This window comes from Metopolophium dirhodum, chromosome 9, assembly GCF_019925205.1.
Source record: "Metopolophium dirhodum isolate CAU chromosome 9, ASM1992520v1, whole genome shotgun sequence".
NCBI classification, from domain to species: Eukaryota; Metazoa; Arthropoda; class Insecta; order Hemiptera; family Aphididae; genus Metopolophium; species Metopolophium dirhodum.
The window spans coordinates 2,877,340-2,898,972 of NC_083568.1; the positions used below are offsets into that span (position 1 = coordinate 2,877,340).

The 21,633-nt window shown below is 31.2% G+C and overlaps 1 protein-coding gene across 1 annotated transcript; it reads right to left on the reverse strand.

The window, feature by feature from the left end:
• Positions 1–1,740: 1,740 nt before the first annotated feature.
• LOC132953005 (uncharacterized) lies at positions 1,741–2,392 on the reverse strand. The gene is made up of 3 exons (XM_061025542.1): positions 2,156–2,392; positions 1,905–2,070; positions 1,741–1,844 (listed from the first exon to the last, which is right to left on the reverse strand). The coding sequence occupies exons 1-3, from the start codon at positions 2,261–2,263 to the stop codon at positions 1,741–1,743; spliced, it is 378 nt and encodes a 125-aa protein (XP_060881525.1). The 5' UTR covers positions 2,264–2,392.
• Between the last annotated feature and the right edge of the window lie 19,241 nt (positions 2,393–21,633).

The following is a 21,633-nucleotide window of genomic DNA, read 5'->3' on the forward strand; positions in this document are numbered from 1 at the left end:
TTGGTAATATTTCAAGAGCACTGGGTCCTTTATGGTAATACTCGTTTGTTTTATTCCTAAAACTTTCGTTTGTCCTTAGAGAGGAATTCATGGACAAAAAAGCCATTCTACCATCAATATAAGTACCTTCATCAGTGCATGTATTACATCCAAAGTAAGCGTTAAAACTTTTAACATTCAGCAAATAAGATTTAGCTGGTGCATCACACACAACATGTCCTATTGCAACATTGAATAACCTACCATTTATTTGAATTCCCAATTGTATAATATTTAAAATATCATTTAAAAAATAATTTAAAAAATCAGCAGAAGAATCAGGTTTTTTTAAACCGTGATAAATACCTACTGGTAAAACATATTTTGATAATAATGGTACATTACAAATACTAATTAAAATTGGCCAAAATTGGCTTTTGGAACTCTTTGATATAGGTAAACCATCCACATTTACACCTAATTTTAAAATAGTAATGCCAGATAAATCAAATTCATGTTTAAGTAATAGAGAACTAATAATTTGTTTTATATCAAAGTGTATGTAGGCACCAGGTTCCATAGCCAATATGTTGTGATTTTTAGGTGTATTCATCAAAGTTCTACCATCTTTAGGGACATCCAGACCTTTACTTCTTAATATGATTAATAATTTATTTAAACAATTATGTGATACATTAAACTCTACATTCCAATTTCTTAGTTCATCGCATATGTCTATTTGGTCATTTGAAATTGAACTGTTATTCACAGTTTCAGTTGAACTATTATTCAAACACAATGATTCTTCAACATTATTTATAATATCAGTATTGGCTAGTAAACGTGGGAGATCATAAGATGCTGTTAATGCTTTACTTGCAATTTCATTTTGGACAGGTGAAGTTGTAACTTCTAACATTGTATTCACCATGGAAGTTGAATGTTGTGGCAGGGAAGTTTCTAAATTGGCTATGCATCTATCTTGCTCATCCTGTATAATTCTCCTCAAGTGACGACCTGTTATCTGACTAAGCTCTTTTCTTTTCTTTTTCTAGAAATGGTAAATAGATACTTAACAAAATGTCGCAGACAATTAAATAAAACTAAAATAAAGTATATTCTTGGCATTAATAAACAAAGGTGGGCATTAACTAGTTTAACATTTATTTATTTTGAATTAAATTGGTTAATTAATTTTCGAATAATTTGGCCAGTCAAAGAATCCATAGTAATAATTTAACTTTTTTCAGTTAATTTAAAAAATAATGCTTCAAGTTTAAGTAATGCTTATATATTTGCCTATAAGTGTAATTAAAAAAAAATAACTAACTCACTAATTTAATCACTATAGGTAGTATGTAATAAGATAGATTTAGATATAATGTACTTTTGACAAAATATGTGTTATTATTTTTAAAAAAATTTAAGAGATGAACTAGGTTGTAATTAAAAAGGTAAAAGAATCTTCTTTTAAACTGAGTTGAGTTTATATTTTTTTTCCATATTAACTATTTTGTAACTATCATTCTAAATGTTGAATTAACTTAGGTTAATTGTTTTCATTAACTAGCCCACCTTTGTTTATAAGTACTAACATAATATAAATGGTTTACATCGGATAATTATTATAAGCTATATAAGTCATAATACTTTTATGAAATGATTTATTTGGATGTAAAATCTTCTTACACTTTATATAAAATTAAATATGTATAAATAACCTATTATTTAAATTAAATTGTGAAAAAGATAAAAGTTTAATCAATCTAACGATCTCTTGTGTCTTGTTGTGGCATAACGGAACCAATCAGCCAAACACGATTCAAATAAAGCATCACTGTATTCTTTTTGATTTTTTATACACCCTATAATAAAATATCAATTAAAAAAATGAACTTTAAATAAAACTATTTAAATTTATTTACTTTTTAATACAATCACAATTTTGGAGTCACATAATTTGGTAGTAACATTTTTTCCTCTTCCCGTCCAAGAACAATGTATGGCAAACTCATTACTAAAAATGTTACTAAGAACTCTCTTCAAATTGTCTTTTACTGAATTTCCGCCAATAGACATAAACCAATTTTCCTGAAGTTATAAATGTGGTAAACCTACATTAGTTTTGATGTGAAAGAAATAAAATAGTTTTATATTATAATAACAATATACGTACTACTAAAGAAACAAACGAATCCTCTAATAAACATTTAGAAACATTTAGAAACATTTGCTCGTTTTTCATGGGCCAATTTGCCATAAAAGTGCTATCAAAATCAGGCATTGCAGTTGAAATATTATTGATCACTCCTATTTTGTTTACTGCCTTTTCTACCTGTTCAAGCTTGGACAACAAATGATCATGCTTAATCCGACTCTGTATTTGTTCTTTATAAATTGAACTTAGTAACTCTATAATTGTGTTTTGTTTAGCTGTTTGAATGTCTTCTATAAATAGTAAGTATAAAATATATGAAATAAAATGAAAGTTTGTATGAGTAAAAGTAAGAATTGTATTTTATTGGACCTGATTGAATTCTATTAAAATGATCCATAGAATTAACTGAATATATTTGGTCAATTTCAATTTGTTGAGGTAATGTACTGATACTCTAAGTTTTCAACAAATATAAATGTTTTGATAAATGACTAATGACATTTATAGTAAAGATTAAATGATATATTAATTATATTTCTATCATGCCATAATGGCTTTGATCAATTTTTATCAAATACATAGTATACCCAAGTTCCTGACCCTAATACTAACTATAAATATGAGTATTATGATTTGTAAACTTAAGTCTTAAGAGGACATAGTACGTATTGTCTCGGTCTTACTTACACTAAAAATTAAAAAATACTCATAACACGCTTAATACTTAAGATAATGTGCAAAATCGATTAAAGTACACAGATAATATGCTGACCTATATATTTTATGATAGGTAATTCACTATAATATTAGTGCTAAAAACACAAAATTGGAACTGGTAAATACTTGTCTATTTGTGAGACGATGTAAATAAGTGTGATGTCTGTGGTGCCGATCGCCTAATTTATCAGACAGATTTCAAAGTAGATCTTACAACAAAATGGTAGAAAACAAATAAAATGTTGAACATATTTCATTTCTAACCCAGATCTATTAAAAAATTATTATCTATGAATTATATTAGTAATTATTATATTTCATTATTTTATATAATAAATATTTAAATAATAATAATTAATCCTTGATTTATATTATTTAAAAAACAATTTTTTTGTTACTATCATGACTTAAAAATTTTTCATTAAACTGTTAAATATTTTTTAATTAATTAAGAACTAGTCAATACTTATTTATGCTCGGAAGTATTGCATGCATTTAAATATAAGATCATATTAAAAATAAGTATATACATTTAGATGTACCTATTCAATAATTTGTGGTTAAATCATGTTAAGTTCAAACAATAAATTAAAATAAAAATAAAAAAACTATTAACAATTAATTTAGGAATTCTAAGGAATTTGTACCTAATGTAAAAATATTTATAAAAGTTTAGAATTTTTTTTAGTGTTTGCTTTTAAGTAGGTTGAGAGTATAGTGATTTATTTAAGTTCCTCAAAATGATTATTACTTAACTATTACCTCAGGCATGTTAAAACGGCGAGGCTCTGGCATATTCATCAATTCATTTGCTCTACTCGATGATGGTATGCAGTTGATGTTATTTAATTGGCAATACTGAGGCTCAGAATTGGTGTCTTCAATAGTTTCTACAATGTTTTGTTCACTCAAAACAGCAGTTTGTGAACTTTTTACTATTTTTGAATGTGGTAAAATGTTGATATCTATTTAGTTAAAAACAAAATAAGTAAGTAAGCAGTAATAAAATAATTAAGTGGTTGATTACCTTCATCACTTGAGGTATCTGAATTTGCAAACATCTGACTGACTGATGACCGACCCCACATTCTTTTGTTTTTTGCCTTATTTATTATTTGCTGGTCTACTTCAGATGCTGACTGATCAGATAGCGCTACATGTGTGTGCCAAGCTTTTCCAAAATCACCTATAAAAATGAATATTGTATATTAAAAGTAATAAATTTAAGTTAATAATTAATATACTATTTAATTGATATAATGTACATACTATACTCTTTCCCATTTTCATGAAGTTTTATCCGATAAGTATCCCAATTATCTGTCGGTTCTAAACCTTCTTTTAGGACATCACTTGTTACTTGTAAAGTGGATGGGGGCCACACACATTTTACCAATACATTTCCACTACCATCAACCGTTTTCAACACCCAATTTGTTGGTATGACACTGAAGTTATTGCTGTCCGGAAATGTCGCAATAACCCAACGTTTTTTGGTTTGTCTCTATGACAATGCATACAAAATTAATAATTATTAATTGATTATAATGAATAAAGTAAATATCTATAAGGCAATGACTATATATCAATATATAATATAGCCATATAGGTAGGTTATTACGATAAATTTAACTAAAAAAAAATTATCTTAGGCTTACTATTGTTGATTCTCAAACAACAAAAAAATTTTATACTTACAAATACATACCTACCCTAAATATTGACTAAAAAGCAGACCAATTGGTGTATAATAATTACCTGTTTAACTGCTGAAGGAGTCGAGAATTCTCCACTTTTGTACTCCATTTCTTTTTGTTCAAACACACGTAATATAAAATATATTTAACTTTTTTAAACAGCGAAACAAGTACACAATGAGCGTCGTACGATGGGAAAAAAGTGGTTGGCGATAAAAAGATGTAAATATGTAATAACTAATAACTATAATATTGTTAACAACAATAATGGATACAGATAATAGATCAGTAAAGTTGCGACTCACGGCACTGCAGTCTGCGATAGAACAACGATTAAATGATATTATTATTATAATTAATATTATACTTGCCGCCAAGACTGATGTGCACAGCTACAGCCTACAGAGCGCGGGGGAAGCGCGGGCTATGGGTCGGCTTCCGCGAAGTCCGAAACGGAAAAACCAATGATAGTATTTATTATAATGAGATATTATGTCTATTTGGGTATATTTTTGAACTTATAAATAACTAAATAAGGTAATAATATTATAATATTGCAGGCCGCAAATGCGGGCTAACGAATAAACAAGATTATCTCAATACAACAATAATTAAACTGAGCATAAATGTTAATTTGTAGCATTGCATACATGTGTTACTTGTAACATTAAAGTAATGTTACTTGATGATACATTAGATATTATTTTTATGGAACAATTATACAATATTACATCATTGTTACTTAGTAATATTTTTATGTGATCGAAACTTAACATAGCGACAACGTTTTGTAACTTAGATTGCACAGTGGGTATACACGTAATATTCACTCGGCCGACGACTTCGTATACGCCGATAATAAGTTAATATTACTAAAGGTTATATTATTATGTATATAAGTACAGTATAACAGATAGACCTGACGAAAAAAATAAAATTATGCCACTTAAACAGTTAAGCGTCTGACAAAAATTGTGAAAATTATATGGTTAATAAATAATTCAAAAAATATACTCATGTCAGGAAATTCCCAAAAATAATATTATGAAAAAAGTTATTGCACGTTCTAAAGTCAGTTCTAAGTCACCCGATAGTGACACTTTTTGAGCAGGATCGTTTTTAATTAAATTTATTATGTATTAATATGTGCTGTTAATGTGTGAATTTTATTTTTGAGGTCAATGATATATTTTTGCCCCAGTTGTGTTTATGTCACCATGGACGATTTCCAGGGACAACTTGTGAGTCAAGATTTTAATAAGATCGGATTTTGAATGGAGTCTATATAAGTGGATATTAAATTGTTTGTTATGCCAATATCATTGAGTATATTGTACAATATATACTCAATGGTATTATTCATAATATCTACATTTAAAATAAAAACCATCAATGCGAAATTGTATTTTGAATTTAATATTAGATATTATAGGTATATAGGTACTTATATATTATAATATAATGTAATTGTTTACTATGGTAATTAAATGCATTTTTGTTGTAAATGTTTGCCCCCCCCCCTCCCATCCTTTTATACGTGTATTACGGTACAACCTAAATGTTTTTTTTTGTTCATTTAGATAATTATATATTCTATACATATGTAGTACAATAAGCATAGGGAATGTTTTATTATAATGGCTGTGGGGGGGGGGGGGGGGAGGACCATACTGCAGTGATGACACTTCGTAGTGAGTTAAGTCTGGTTATAAACAGGTATTGCGTTTATTTAATTTTATTTAGAACGTCTCACGGCCATCGCCTCTAGAGCTCCCCCCCTCTGAATTTCCAGTAATGGAGATAAATTGTAGATTTTGAATATGATTTCAAAATTTAGAGTGATGTAGCTTGGCGGTTTCGATGAATTAAGATATCTTATGGAGATCTGGAGAACAGTGTGATTTGTGATGAATTGGGGAGGGGGGGGGGCATTAGTCGTTATGAGTCTGAGGATTTTTGATTGGGATACTTATATTTTCGGTGTAAATTTTGAAAATTTTTAAACGCTATACACACGTGTATACAAACGCTGACAGTACAATACAATAAAGTGATTATCAAAATAATTATCATGGCGACCACGATTTCTACCCCTTTTGCGGAATACATTATACAATCTAATAATAATTTAAGAATGCCAGTGAAATGTTGGGTGACGCGTCCATGACGTCACGTGATGAATAATATTATAACATCGCCGCTCATTGATATTCGTGTTTAAATACGCGTACCTATACGGTTTAGCTATTAATGTGGTTTAATTTTTGCTTTCAAAACCGCGTTGTATTTCCACGTGTTCGACGTGCTAATCTATTTATACATTCGGTCTGAATTCAATTACGTCCAACAGCTTTCGAATTTCGTCTTTGTTATGATTTCGTGTCAATATACAGTTAATTTAAGCGTGTGACGCGGGCACGGTATTTATGCGCTCGTCTCGTCGTATAGTAAATCGTCAATTTGCATGCATTATATTATTATTTTGTCTAAACTGTGCAACGTAAACGTATTAATTTACCCATTCGCGATTTTCACATTTCAAGTGGTTTGAAGCTGTTTCACCGTTAAAATTAAATAAGGCGAAACGCGTGCGCAGCTATATGCTTCACGTTATACTTATGAAAAACACGAAGTAAATTCGATCTGATAGATGGATAGATTCATCGTTGTTTCAAGTAATATATAAATTAATATAATATGTACCTATAGTAGAAACTAGAAAAATTGTTTCTCCAAAAACCTGAGTTTGTGGGGGGCCAAGAGTTCATAATGTTTCGTTTCTTCATTTTATATATTATAATATACTTATCTATACAGTACTTCAATTTACAAACAAGCGATATAATAATATATAACATAACATAATAATGTAGTTTACCTACAAATCAAGATCTCGATTTAATTACTGCATGACAAGTTCGACGAGTCTTCTCTCAGTCGTATATTACCGCGATTAAACCGTATCATATTATGTGATTTGAATGTTGATAGAATTATGGCGAAAATGAATGTGGAAAAATATTGTGTCGCATGATATTACACCTTTACGATTACTATTATATTATTAATTATTTCAGTTTAGTACGAATTTTGAATTCTACACCTTGAAAAAAAAACGTCTCTGATGCCAGCGATCAGCGTGTTTCACATCAGCACCTAAGCCCGACCACTTTCACGATTTTCGTCACACATCGGACACCACGTGCATCGCACAGTCGGTCGGTGGTCGCTGGTCGTCCTGTATATATTATTATTGGATTTAATGTGACACGCGGTCCACCTTAAACTGGTTTCCCGGGTACCCATCACGAAATTGCGGTCGACTGCAACTTCCACTACCGGGCAAACGGTCAATTTCGCAGTAAATTACGATTTACATAAATTTCTCGGTCGGTCGTTCGGATCTCGGGGGGGTGCGCCGACGTGACAAGTTTATATAGACGCGATCGGCCGAGGGTGGGAAAATCGCCGACTTGAGCGCACATTACGTCGTGGGGGCACACAACATTATAAACGAGTGTGCGCAGCGTACATATAGGTATGCGACCCGCTCGACCGTTAACCAATAAGTTAGGTCGTATTATTATTATTATCATTTTTTTTTTCTTCATACGTTTTAATGAAGACAAAAACCGTCGAACAATGCGCACCGAAACGTGTCCGTATCACGTAATGTATACATATCTATACCCACACCTCTAGTTGCCAAACACCCATATGATACGCGATTATCGTAAACATGACGAGTGGTCGTGTACCTATGTGTATGTATATATTTTGATACACAATACCTATACAATAATATAATATGTATTATAATATTTATCGTAGTGCCTCGAGCGCGCTGAATGAAATCACTGTTACGGAAAAACGAAACGGCGCCGGCGAAATTTATGGTTTGGGTTGACCAACGTCGTATAATTTATCGATCGTCTGTCGGGGTGTGTGTGTGTGTGTGATTGTGTGTGTGTGTGTGTGTGTGCGTGTGTGAGTTTTCTTATTCGAAACGGTTGGTGCAGTATAATATACACCATAATATTATAGTTTACGATTTACCGACGCACCGCCGAGAGTCGAATTCTAAATATGTTTCGATATGATATTATTACTACTGTTGTAAATGCCGCGGGTAGAGTAGTTTATACCGACGTGGATGGGTGGACGGACAAGGGGACCGCAGTTCATAATATTAAATATATTATTATTATTATTATTGTTGCTACGGTCGGGAGGAGGAGAGCTGAGGTGCGCGTCGAGAGGGTCGGATTACGTGGTCCACGGTCGAAGATAAATTAATAATCATACGATTTCGCAATAATATCATAAAGGCGAAACGACCCATACAAACGGAAACGGGTTTTTTTCGAAAGATATTGTATCGCGCCCGAGCACTGAAAAGCGCATCGTGAAGTGGTATAGGTACCTACACTGATTACATCCATTGAAAGAGAACAAATCTTTTGGTCCGCCGGAGCGATAAAAATATTATATTATGCTTCTGTTGTTCTGCAGTGACGACGCGAAGGAGAAGTAGAACAAAATAATAATATATAATATTGTCAACGGCGCACTTGAACGACCGCACCCTCTCCGCGAGTAAACACATTTAACCGGGTTGGTATATAGGTATAGATACCGCAATGATATTATAATATACGAATAATTATTGCACACAACCGCAGCAGTGGTGGTACCTATCATCGATTGGCTTGCGGATAATATCGTACAACGACAATGGTTTACTAATAAATGTGTAGGTATGCGTCTGAGGTTATATTTTAATCGCCGCCGTATGTCATAAATTATTATGACATTTTATGTCGTACGGACCAATATTTATAACTTACATTTTTTGTATTGTTAATAAAGTTCTACTAGGGTTGTTTGAAACACGAGTTAACGGTTAAACCAGAAGCGTATATATAAGAGAGAGTGCGAGTGCCTGATCTCCTCGTGGCCATGTCTGTGGTATAAAACATATTGACTTTTGATTTTCCATCACTGTCATACTTCTCTGTTTTACCCTTGATTCTTCAATTAATAATTTACTCTTCGAATTATTAATTGTTTTATCACCTGCTGGGATAGAGTCCCAAGCACTGTAAAAATGATTACACGTATCAGGTAAATTTATAAATATTTTCGTCATAACCATAATATTGTCCGTTACCGGTTCTCCTGCTAGCTTCAGTTTCATTCCCAAATTTGTATTTTAGAAATACGCATCGACACTTCATCTGTCGGTTCCATTGAATGACTAATACACTTTTATTAAAACGAACGTAAACTTGCTTCTGACTTTTGTTCGTAAATACTGAGAAGTTTTCTCCACATTTCAAACGCACTCTCACAGTTGCACTGAAGTAACAATTAATTGTTGACACTGACTGTAACCTCTATATCGGAAAAATAACAGTGGTGTTCCACTCCATCTCTAGTTTTTATTTTTTCCATATAATTGAAATGGCTTTATGAAAGTTTTCCAAGTGGTCTCGTCCTGTAAGTTTCAGTAACTCCGGATTTATGTAGTCCTCTCCTGGTGCTCTGTTGTTCTATAATGATATATAATATATAATATAATATAATAGATATATATTATTATAATAATATAGATATTAATTGTTACGTGAAACGCAGTTATATCCGAATTTACTTTTACCACGGCGCGTGCGTTTCCAAATATTTAATTGACTATACTATATGCCTTCGGTTGATGGGACACATCGCGAATTTCGGTTTCGATCGTCACGGGAGTATATAATATAGGGACTTGGGATGCCAAGCAAAGTCGACTAATAAGCACAGAAAGTACAACGATGATGATGACGTATCGGTACATATGCGCCGTCAGGGAGGCTGCACGTCGACCTAGTTTGTTTGACGACTTTGAGTCGGCGGATGTGATTTCGTATCCGTCACCAACACTGCCGCTGTCGGATTGATCGCCGCATACGAGTTTATCCAATAATTCTGCGCACCACACGAATGTTTATGCTAAATAATTACTATTATTTCAAACGTCGAAAATCAGCAGCCATCTAACGGGACGACCAGCAACGTGCAGTCTGCTCGTATGTGTAAATCGCGATAAAGGACCACCGTAACTGAGGCGCCCACCCGAGTTGAATATAATAATATCTTGTCTTTGTAATGTCTTCACATACGTCATAAATGTGGCGCGTTACAGTTCCGGGTTTCCATTATAAAACGTAATAAATGATTGGAATTCGGTGAAGGTTTAACGGAAATAGTTGGCGAGTGGAGGACCGTATGAGCTCGCGGTGTGGTGGTGTAACGGCCTGTAAATCTTACCCCCCACCCCCCGATATTCTTACCGGTGGGGGAGTGAATCTGGGAAAGGTGATTTTGTCTTATATACTAACTGACAATACTATTATTTTTATATATTTTTTATTTACGTATTATAATTTATTATATAGGCGCCTACACTGTAGGCCCTACAATCTTATTTTATAATTCAAATACTAAGTAGTTGCTCGGGGATATACCCTCCCTCACCATAAGAATTTTTATAGGATTATTATGGTACGCCGTGAGAGAGTACGATTTTCTTAGAATTTGACCCGTGCAGGTAACTGGATATCCAATACAGCCGTGTCGATTAACCCACGGTTAAAGTCCAGGTCGAACGTTGGGTAATGTCTCATTAAATGGCTAGAACTTACCGGTAGTCGGTCACAGTATTTCCACATTTCCAGACTACAATGTATTACAATACGATAAAAAAAAATATGTCAAACGAGTGTATCACATCGCAAATAGCTGCTCAGCTACCATCGGCTGTGGAGCTTTGGGAACTCTTAAGTATATCAATTAAAGTTTCACCTCAAGTATCGCGAGCCAGAATGGATGCGGTGAACACTAAATGCAAATTATATAATATATGGACTTGTAAATATTATAAAATTAGTAACTGTTTATACGGAACGAAATCTCGAGCCCCTTTTGCACTTACCGTCTATACTCAGTGTGATGAATTTTACTTGTAAATTGTAATTATAAATATGATAGACTTGTATGAAATTTTTGTAAATTAAATAAATTATGTTTTTGATAGTTTCTCACGTCGTATTGAAATTTTAAATTATTGTTATATAAATTTTTATTATATCTTTTTTTGCATTAAACTATAGTTATAGTATATTGCAACAATATTATTTGAAATATTCAACTCGATACGAATATTATAATATTATAATAACGGCACAATGTTTGCTAATTTTAAACTGATTTGTTAGAGTACCCATATTAATTTGTTCAAATATTGCCTTGTAGTATAAACGTATGATATGTATACAATTATAGTATATTAATTGACATAACCCTAGATAAATGAAATTTTCACTGAATGGTTAGGTATATCTTATATTTGAATTTTCTATACACCATATGATTTTCAAAATATTTTGACTTGTTTTAAGCTGTTTACAGACATTTCAGTTTTCAATTTTTTTAGGTTTTTCTTCTATATACTTATGTCAATTTTATTCGTTGGGTCAAAAAGATTGAAAATTTAATACAAGACCTCAAATATATTGTTACAATGTCAGTTAAAATACATTAAAAATACAAGATCACAATTTTTTTTTATAAATAATTAAACTTCAGATTTTGACAAATTTTGAGAAAATATAACAGAATATCCAATGCGGCTTACACGATTCATCCGCAGTTAAAGTGCAAGCCGAATATTATATTATAATAACTTCACAATATTCAACCAATCAAAAAACAAAATCCCGAATCTCTTTAACAATTTCCTAGTTGTCGATACTCGATAATTACAGTTGATATAGGCACTTGTAATAATTGTGTCTGAACTATCAAATGCCACATAAATGTCACATATAATGTCATCTAAAAATTGGTAACCGACCAAAGACCGAATTCTCATTCGATATGAACAATTTTTTTGGTTTCTAACACGTAATATGTTACTGAGTGGATTGAGTTTTGCTTAACAAACCGCCCGTAAATGATAAAAATTAAGCAGTTACAATAAGCAAGTTAGAATATATTATTAATTTTTATTAAAAAATACTAGAGTAGTAGGATACAAATATTATATACTAATTATAAATATACATACAATATTACAACATTACAAAAAATATATTACAATAAATAATTTCGACCGTTTAGAACCAAGTTTGGGCATTAACGAGTTAAAAAGCTTAAAAATTAAGTTACTAGCCATTAACTAATTAGTAAACTTAGGTTGTACATTTTCTTTATGTTGAAAAAAAAATAATAAACTTAACTTGGTCCAACCTTTCTCCTTTTACATTTTCCCTATTTCAAACTTCGTCGTTGTACGTTTTTTATCTAACATCATCTTATCCAGATCTACAAGTCTTTTCATTCTGTCTATGAATGAATCTTTAGCAGGTGGTTTTTTTTGATCCTTGGGTCCTTGGTTCTTTGGATCCTTAACAGGCTCAGTACCTCGTTTCTGACGATGCGGACGTTCCAATTCTTCTAGTCTCAATTGACATTTTGACCGAGGATTGACATGACTAAATTTGTACGCTGACCCTGGTGTACAATTATTATAACGCAAAACTATCTTAACAGATAGACTGTCAAAGTTATAGGTAGGTTTACGCAAACAAAGGTCATATATTGATTTGTCAACGGCTGACATACTACCGGTGTTGAAAGCAGTCGGATTACAAGTCTTATTTAAATTGAAACCTGGTACACCACCATTGACTTCACATTTGATATTGCAGAATTGGACCCGAGGAGTCGCGAATGCAGTCATGTTCATACATAAGAAAACCAAACTAAACGCACTTATCATAAACTTAATCATTTTAACGAACAAATGTTTAAAAAAAAAAAAATTACAATTTACAAAAAATAATAATAACGTATAACGTTACTCTGTAAATTTTGTTACACGAATAATGCTTCGATTGCGATGGTTATTAGCTTTTATATTGTATTTGTATAGATATCGCTTATCATCTTTGATACCTACCTATCTATGATATATTTTGTTGTTTATGATTGGGAGATAACTGTATAGACATGTACGAGGGGTCAATAAAAAAAAACCCAAGCATTAACATTGGAAAAAACCCAATGCGTCAGTTACAATACTCACAATAATAAATACGAACATTTTTAGTGATATTAGATTTTGAGCGGAGTGATGAATTTATTGATTTTACAATGATGTGTTTTTAAAATTTTTTTTGTGTCTGTTTACACAATAAGTAGAAACAAATAATATGGGAAAACAGAAATTTTTAAGCAAATTGGTTATTGACAAAATCGATAAATGACTAAATAATTTTGACTGAATATTTATATTATCATTTTCTATAAGTTCACCAAAAAATATTCAAAATATTTTCACTTGTTTTGAGCTATAACAATTATTTTCTGTTTCCAATTTTTTTAGTTTTGTCTTCTATAGACGACAATACAATTTTATTTGTTGGGTCAAAAAGATTGAAAATTCAATACAAGACTTATAATTAGGGTTTGGATTTGAAGGCAAATGCCTTTCTTTTTTTTAATCATAATAGAAAACTAATTTTTATACAAAAATGTGTTTCATTTAATTTCTTAGACGATGGATGCAGCCTTTTTTTTGCCTTTTGTACTTATAAATTCGTAAATTATTTTGAGTTAGAAATTCATAAAATTTTTTTTTTCAAATCTAAGATTTGAAAATTTAAAACAAGATTTCTCATAAGTTTGTCTACATTTAAATTCGATGCACCAGGAAAAATAAAAAAATAATTAAGGAAAAACGGGAATTTGTACGCAAAATGGATTATGATTTTTGGTGTAACTCTGAAACAAAAGACCGTGTATAAACAATTTTCATTGAATGGTTATATTATTAACATTTTCTATACACCATAATATTTTCAAAGTGTTTTGAGCTGTTTACGAATTATTTCAGTTTCCAATTTTTTTTGGTTTTTTTTTTTATTTAAGTCAACAAATTGTATTCGTTGGGTCAAAAAGCTTTAAAATTTAATACAAGATTTCTAATATATTGTTACAATGGAAATTGAGAAACATTATTAATAAATGTCACAATTATATTTTTGTTATAAATATTTAAAGTTTGGATTTTGACAAAATACGGAAAAATCTCGAACATTTGTAAATTATTTTGAGTTATTAATTCATAAAAGTTTTTCTTTTTAAGTCTAAAATAATCAAAAAAAAAAAGTATATGAAATTCAATTTTAATTCTTGTGAGTGTTTGAAGTTCAAATGTCTTTAACATTGGATATTCAATCAATTTCTCAATTATTAGCGATTTTCTTATTTTACGAATAACTGTAGACACACTATTGAGATTTACACCATTTGCTTATTTTATCAATTCCTATACTTGATATAATTTTCAAAATGTTTTGACTGTTTTCGAACAGACATTTCAGTTTTCAATGTTTTTAGGTTTTTTTTCTATATACCTATGATAATTTTATTCGTTGGGTCATAAAATTTTTTTTTTTTTAATATTTAAAGTTCAGATTTTGACAAAATTCGTAAAAATCACGAAAATGTGCAAATTATTTTGAGTAAGAAATTCATAAACGTTTTTCTTTTTAAATCTAACATGTCAACCTTATCTCCCGCGGTTAATCTTTTAAACAAATCAGCTGGCGTAGTGTTACCATGCTCATACAATGTACGTTTTTAGCGTTGACATTATTTTGAAATCAGGTCTGCTCTATTAAAATATAGAGATCGTAAAGTCAAGAGCGTGACAGAAGCGTATCATTTCGGAGGTGCTTTTGGAAAACAAAACAAATAACGTTTTGCCAAAATATTCGTTTCGCAATATAGTGTTATAATAATCGTGCGGTGGTTCTCCCCTATACTTATATACTTTATATTATATTACGTACGTCACTCTGCAGCAGGATACTTCTCGAATTCGTTTTCGAAACGGACCGCGACCAAACGACTGAATAATAGTAATATTTTGTCGTACGTATATTTGTTTAGCGTCTCCCGTGTACGATATATCCTACCTATCTATATATGGGGTGACTCGTCTTAATATATTGTACTCGTCAAATTGTCCCGACACCAAGTTTTATATTACAATATTAATGTGATTCGACTTTTTTTTTCATTATTCTTTCTTGACCGCACGACGGACACGACTCATAATATCATCTGATGTGATTTACTGCGGTCTACTAGTATTTATCAGTTTCGTCATCGGGACGACAACCCTTATATCCGGAGTATATTTTATGAGCGGATTAGTCGGAGAGCAAAAAAAAAAAAAACCACGTGAACCGCAGTTCCGTGCAACGAGCCGCCCTGTATACCACGGATATCCCGTGCCCCGTGTACAGACGATAATATATTATATTGTCGACAAAACATTATTTTATAATCCGTCTACAGGTATATACGGTGTCCGCGATTTCCACTCCATTCGCCGCCGCCGCCGTTATCGCTTATCATACAGATAGCTCATTATCACACACAATGCACGCAGACACTGCGCTGTTGCAGTTGTTGTTTCCGAACTATTATATTGTTCTTTTCCGGCCGAGGGTCTTATTTTGTTATACTTACTCGACGATCCCTTTCTGGTCCTCATTTCACGTTCGCGCGCGCGTGCGTGCGTGTGTGTACACATTACTTTTTCCTGTTTCGGCTCTTCCTGTACCCATAATATAATATTATGATATAGTTCACGTCTCCCTGCGATATATATATAATCCGTAGGTATAACATAATAATATTGTAATATTATCTCGTCCGCTCGTTTTCGTTTTTGCGCAACGACCGCGGACGGCCGCACGAAGACGCGCCATTACGTTAAATTATTATCATTCGTATTATTGTTATTTATATTATTATTATTATTATATTATATTCCTGCGATGGTAACGTCGACGTCGTAAACTTCGTAACCACCGCCGGGGTAACCACCGCACCCAACCCTCGACGGGGCGGGTTCTTACGCCCGACCGCATTGTCCGTCAAAACCACCTCGTGTACCTATAACCGCGTTTTGACAGTCGGCGAGGTAAAAATTTTCACACCAGACATGCAGTTCGGTTAGTGTACCATAATAATACACCGGTGCACACAGAGCTGCACCCCGAGTCCCGCGCGGTCCTATCGGTTTCCCTGTTTTCTTTCTCTCGTTTTTAAGTTATTTGTTATTTATTGACATTATTATTTTTCTCTTCGCCCCGTATAATATGAATAATACAATATTATTATTATTATTATTATTAAATTCTACTAGTTATTATCATCCATCAAAATATGACACGCACACATAGGGGAACTCAGGTTGACCCGTTTGGTAAGATGACGAGTCGATAATATCAAAACAACGCTACAATGCCGATGATACTCAATAATTTTATAAAACTAACATAATTAAGTTAGTACTTAATATTTAATAATTTCTCGAGTTTCAGATTAATATGTTGATAAGTGATAAAAAATGTATTTACAAAAAACGAAATCGAGATTAGCCAATGTAATATTTTAAACTGTCGACATAACGATTAACAGAAAACATTAGGTAAAATATTTTAACAGACTCATTAATTAACATATATTTTTAAGTCTCATTTGTCATTATATCAATATGATGTCTATTTTATTTATATTTGTTTTTTTTTTAAAAGACATTAATCAAAACACAAAACCCGTGTAGTACGGTTAAGTATTGGCATCCACCGAGAACAAATGGATATATACGTCAACTTACCCCGATATTTTTTTTTTTTAAATTATACCAAGTACAATTTATTTTTAAAGGTTATTAAAATTAAATATAATATTTTCATTAATTATGTGTATTCAAATGTATTATATCTAGGCATGTTTTTATAATGTTTACTTCCCCATCATAAATGTCAACTTACCCAAGGGCTAGTTGACGCATTTTAAATTTAAGATTCTTTTAAATCGTAAAAACTTAAAGACTTAAATTTAAACATCTGTATTAATTTTATGTAATCATTATAATACGTGTAAGAAGATATTTTTAGCATGGTTGCTGTTCTAGTATTCATAAAAAGTATTTTTTTAAATATAGTTAACCTATATATTACGCGTGAATATAATATATTCATATTAAATAATAATTAATATACATAAATCATAATACATAATTTTGATTAATATAGAAACAAGTGAACACGTGTTTTTACGATTTCAATATGAGTACGGGAAAAAATAATTGAATGGGTTTTAACAAAATGGTCACCACATGCGGTGATACTATAAAGTGATAGTTGTTACACAAAATGACCTCGGAAGTTGAAATTTTAACTCTATAAAAAAAAAATTGTCTTGCGTTTACTAGATAATTTAATTACATCTACATTGTAATATTGTAGAAGTATTATTGTCATAATGTACCTATAACGTATACATCGGGATCTGTAATTCCCACTAACCATTTAGTTTAAAAAACTATTATTTTGGTAGCTCTTATAATATTTCTATATTGTATTATATAACTGAATTTATATTTGTGAATTTCGATAACTATTAATGCTTACCAAAAGTAACCAAATAGACAATAGTTCAGTACTCACTCACTACACACTATTCAGTATAGTTTTATGTTTCAACTGACATTAAAAAATCCCAATCCCGACGGCCATCAATTGCGTGTCATTTAACCTAAACAATAATGATACATCGTTACAAGAGTAGAACATAATTCTCATTTTTCTTCCGATTTTCGATCCGATAGTCTAAAATCGTCATTACGAGTATACGAGACGTAATTAATTATTTAACTTTAATTAGTAATTAAGTCTATGTAAAATGTTAACGTTTTATTTTTAGATTTTTTTTTTATTATAATGACTTGACGTATATGCTATAGTACATGATTACGCGATAGCAGCCCGCTGTTGTCTTTCTTTATAGTTTATTGAAAAGGTACAATGTACAAAGGTACAAAATGCGTTATGATTGTTGCACATTTCGTGATAGTGATTAGACGATACATAATATACATTATAACTATTATTAATCATAACACATAGGAAACGTTATCGCACACGCTACACCTTTTGAATATACATACGAATTCAGTCTGCGTGAAACGAGTACGGTTGCATATCATAATAGCTGTCTGTTTGTTTTTTTACAACTCTAAATCGTATTTTGAGTATACATTAAATCGCTTGTGGAACAATCATCGAGCATATTTATTATAATATTAAAGTACCTACAATTGCGTATGTAAAATGAAATCGTTTATGGTTTTATTGGTATCGTCAAGCGAAACGGGACTCGGACGCGCTTTGGGTTCCGACCCACGCGGATAACTGGATATCCAATGCGGCCTACACACGATTCATCCGCAGTTGAAGTGCAAGCCGAATATTATATTATAATAACGTCACAATGTTCAACCGGTCACAAAACAAAATCCCGAATCTCTTTAACACTTTTCCGAGTTGTCGATACTCGATAATATTACGTATATACTTACAGTTGATATTATAGACACTTGTAATAATTGTATCTGAACTATCGATATATACATCGAAAAATTGGTAACCGACCAAAGAACGAATTCTCAGTCGATATGTATAATTTTTTTTTTGTTACTGACACATCTTATGTGTTGAATGCCATAAATATATAATATAATATATAATCATCGAAAAATTGGCAACCGACCAAAGAACGAATTCTCAATCGATATGTACAATTTTTTTTGTCTCTAACACGTAATATTATGTTACTGAGTGGATTGAGCTTTGCCTAACCTAACCGCCCGTAAATGATAAAATTAAGCAGATACACATGAATATATTATTAATTTTTATTTAAAAATACCAGAGTAGTAGAATACTAATATTCTATACTAATTATTAATATACATACAATATTACAGCAAAAAATGTATTACAATAAATAATTTCGACCGTTTAGAACCAAGTTTGGGCATTAACGAGTTAAAAAGTTTAAAAATTAAGTTACCCGCCATTAACTAATTAGTAAACTTAGGTTGTACATTTTTTTTAAGTTGAAAAAAAAAAGAATAAACTTAACTTGGTCCAACCTTTCTCCTTTTATATTTTCCCTATTTCAAACGTCGTCGTTGTACGTTTTTTATCTAACATCATCTCATCCAGATTTACAGGTCTTTTCATTCTGTCTACGAATGAATCTTTAGCAGGTGGTTTCTTTTGATCCTTGGGTCCTTGGTTCTTTGGATCCTTAACAGGCCCATTGCCTCGTTTCTGACGATGCGGACGTTCCAATTCTTCTAGTCTCAATTGACATTTTGACCGAGGATTGACAGGACTAAATTTGTACGCTGACCCTGGTGTACAATTATTATAACGCAAAACTGCCTTAACAGATTGACTGTCAAAGTTATAGATAGGTTTACGCAAACAAAGGTCAAATATTGATTTGTCAACGGCTGACATACTACCGGTGTTGAAAGCAGTCGGATTACAAGTCTTATTCAAATTGAAACCTGGTCTATCACGATTGTCTCCACATATGATATTGCAGTATTGGACCCGAGGTGTCGCGAATGCAGTCATGTTCATACATAAAAAAACCAAACTAAACGCACTTATCATAAACTTAATCATTTTAACGAACGAACGTTTAAAAAAAAAAATTACAATTTCCAAAAAATAATAATAACGTATAACGTTACTCTGTAAATTCTGTTACACGAATAATGCTACGATTGCGATGGTTATTGGCTTTTATATTGTATTTGTATAGATATCGCTTATCATCTTTGATACCTACCTATCTATGATATATTTTGTTGTTTATAATTGGGTGATAACTGTATAGACATGTACGAGGGGTCAATAAAAAAAAACCCAAGCATTAACATTGGAAAAACCCAATGCGTCAGTTACAATACTCACAATAATAAATACGAACATTTTTAGTGATTTTAGATTTTAGCGGAGTGATGAATTTATTGATTTTACAATGATGTGTGTTTTTAAAATTTTTTTTGTGTCTGTTTACACAATAAGTAGAAACAAATAATATGGAAAAACAGAAATTTTTACGTAAAATCGGTTATTGACAAAATCGATAAATGACTAAATAATTTTGACTGAATATTTATATTATCATTTGCTATAAGTACACCAAAAAATATTCAAAATATTTTCACTTGTTTTGAGCTGTTAATGGATATTTTCTGTTTCCAATTTTTTAGATGAAACGATGAATGTATTGATTTTACAATGATGTGTGTTTTTTATTTTTTTTTTACTTTTTGTGTCTGTCATTACCTTTAAGGACAGTACAAAAGCTTGGATTTTCTTCAACATTACCTTTTCTGATAGGAATGTGATTCTAGTTGGTACTTTGGGGGGTTAAAAGTAAAAAGTTCCCAGTAGTTTTCAAAAGCGACATGAAAAACAAAAGAAAAATTAAGGAAAAATGGGAATTTTTACGCAAAATCTGTTTTCGAGAAAATCAATTTTGGTTTTTGGTGTAACTCTAAAAGAAATGGGTACATGGTAGGTACATGCAATTTTGATGAATATTTATATTTGCATTTTCTATACACAATAACATTTTCAAAATATTTTGACTTATTTTAAACTATTTACGGACATTTTCAGTTTCATTTTTTTAGGTTTTTTTTCTACAAATATCAATAAAATTTTATTTGTTGGGTACAAAATTTGAAAATTTAATACAAGGCTCCTACTATATTGTTACAATAACATTTGAAAAATATTAAAAATACTTTGTCACAGTTTTTGTTTATAAGCATTTGAGAAATGTAGATACTTGAAAATTTCACTGAATGTTTTTATTAGCATTTTCTATACACGATCAAATTTTGAAAACAATTTGCTCTTTTTGAGATATTTACAAACATTGTCAGTTTCCATTTTAGATTCTGAGCGAAGCGATGAATGTATTGATTTTACAATGATGTGTGGTTTTTTTTTATTTTTTATTTCTTTTTGTGTCTGTCATCACATTTTAGGACAGTAAAAATGCTTGGATTTTCTTCAACAGTAACTTTTTTGATAGGAAAGTGAATCTAGTTGGTACTTTGGGAGGTCAAAAGTTTTCAAAAGC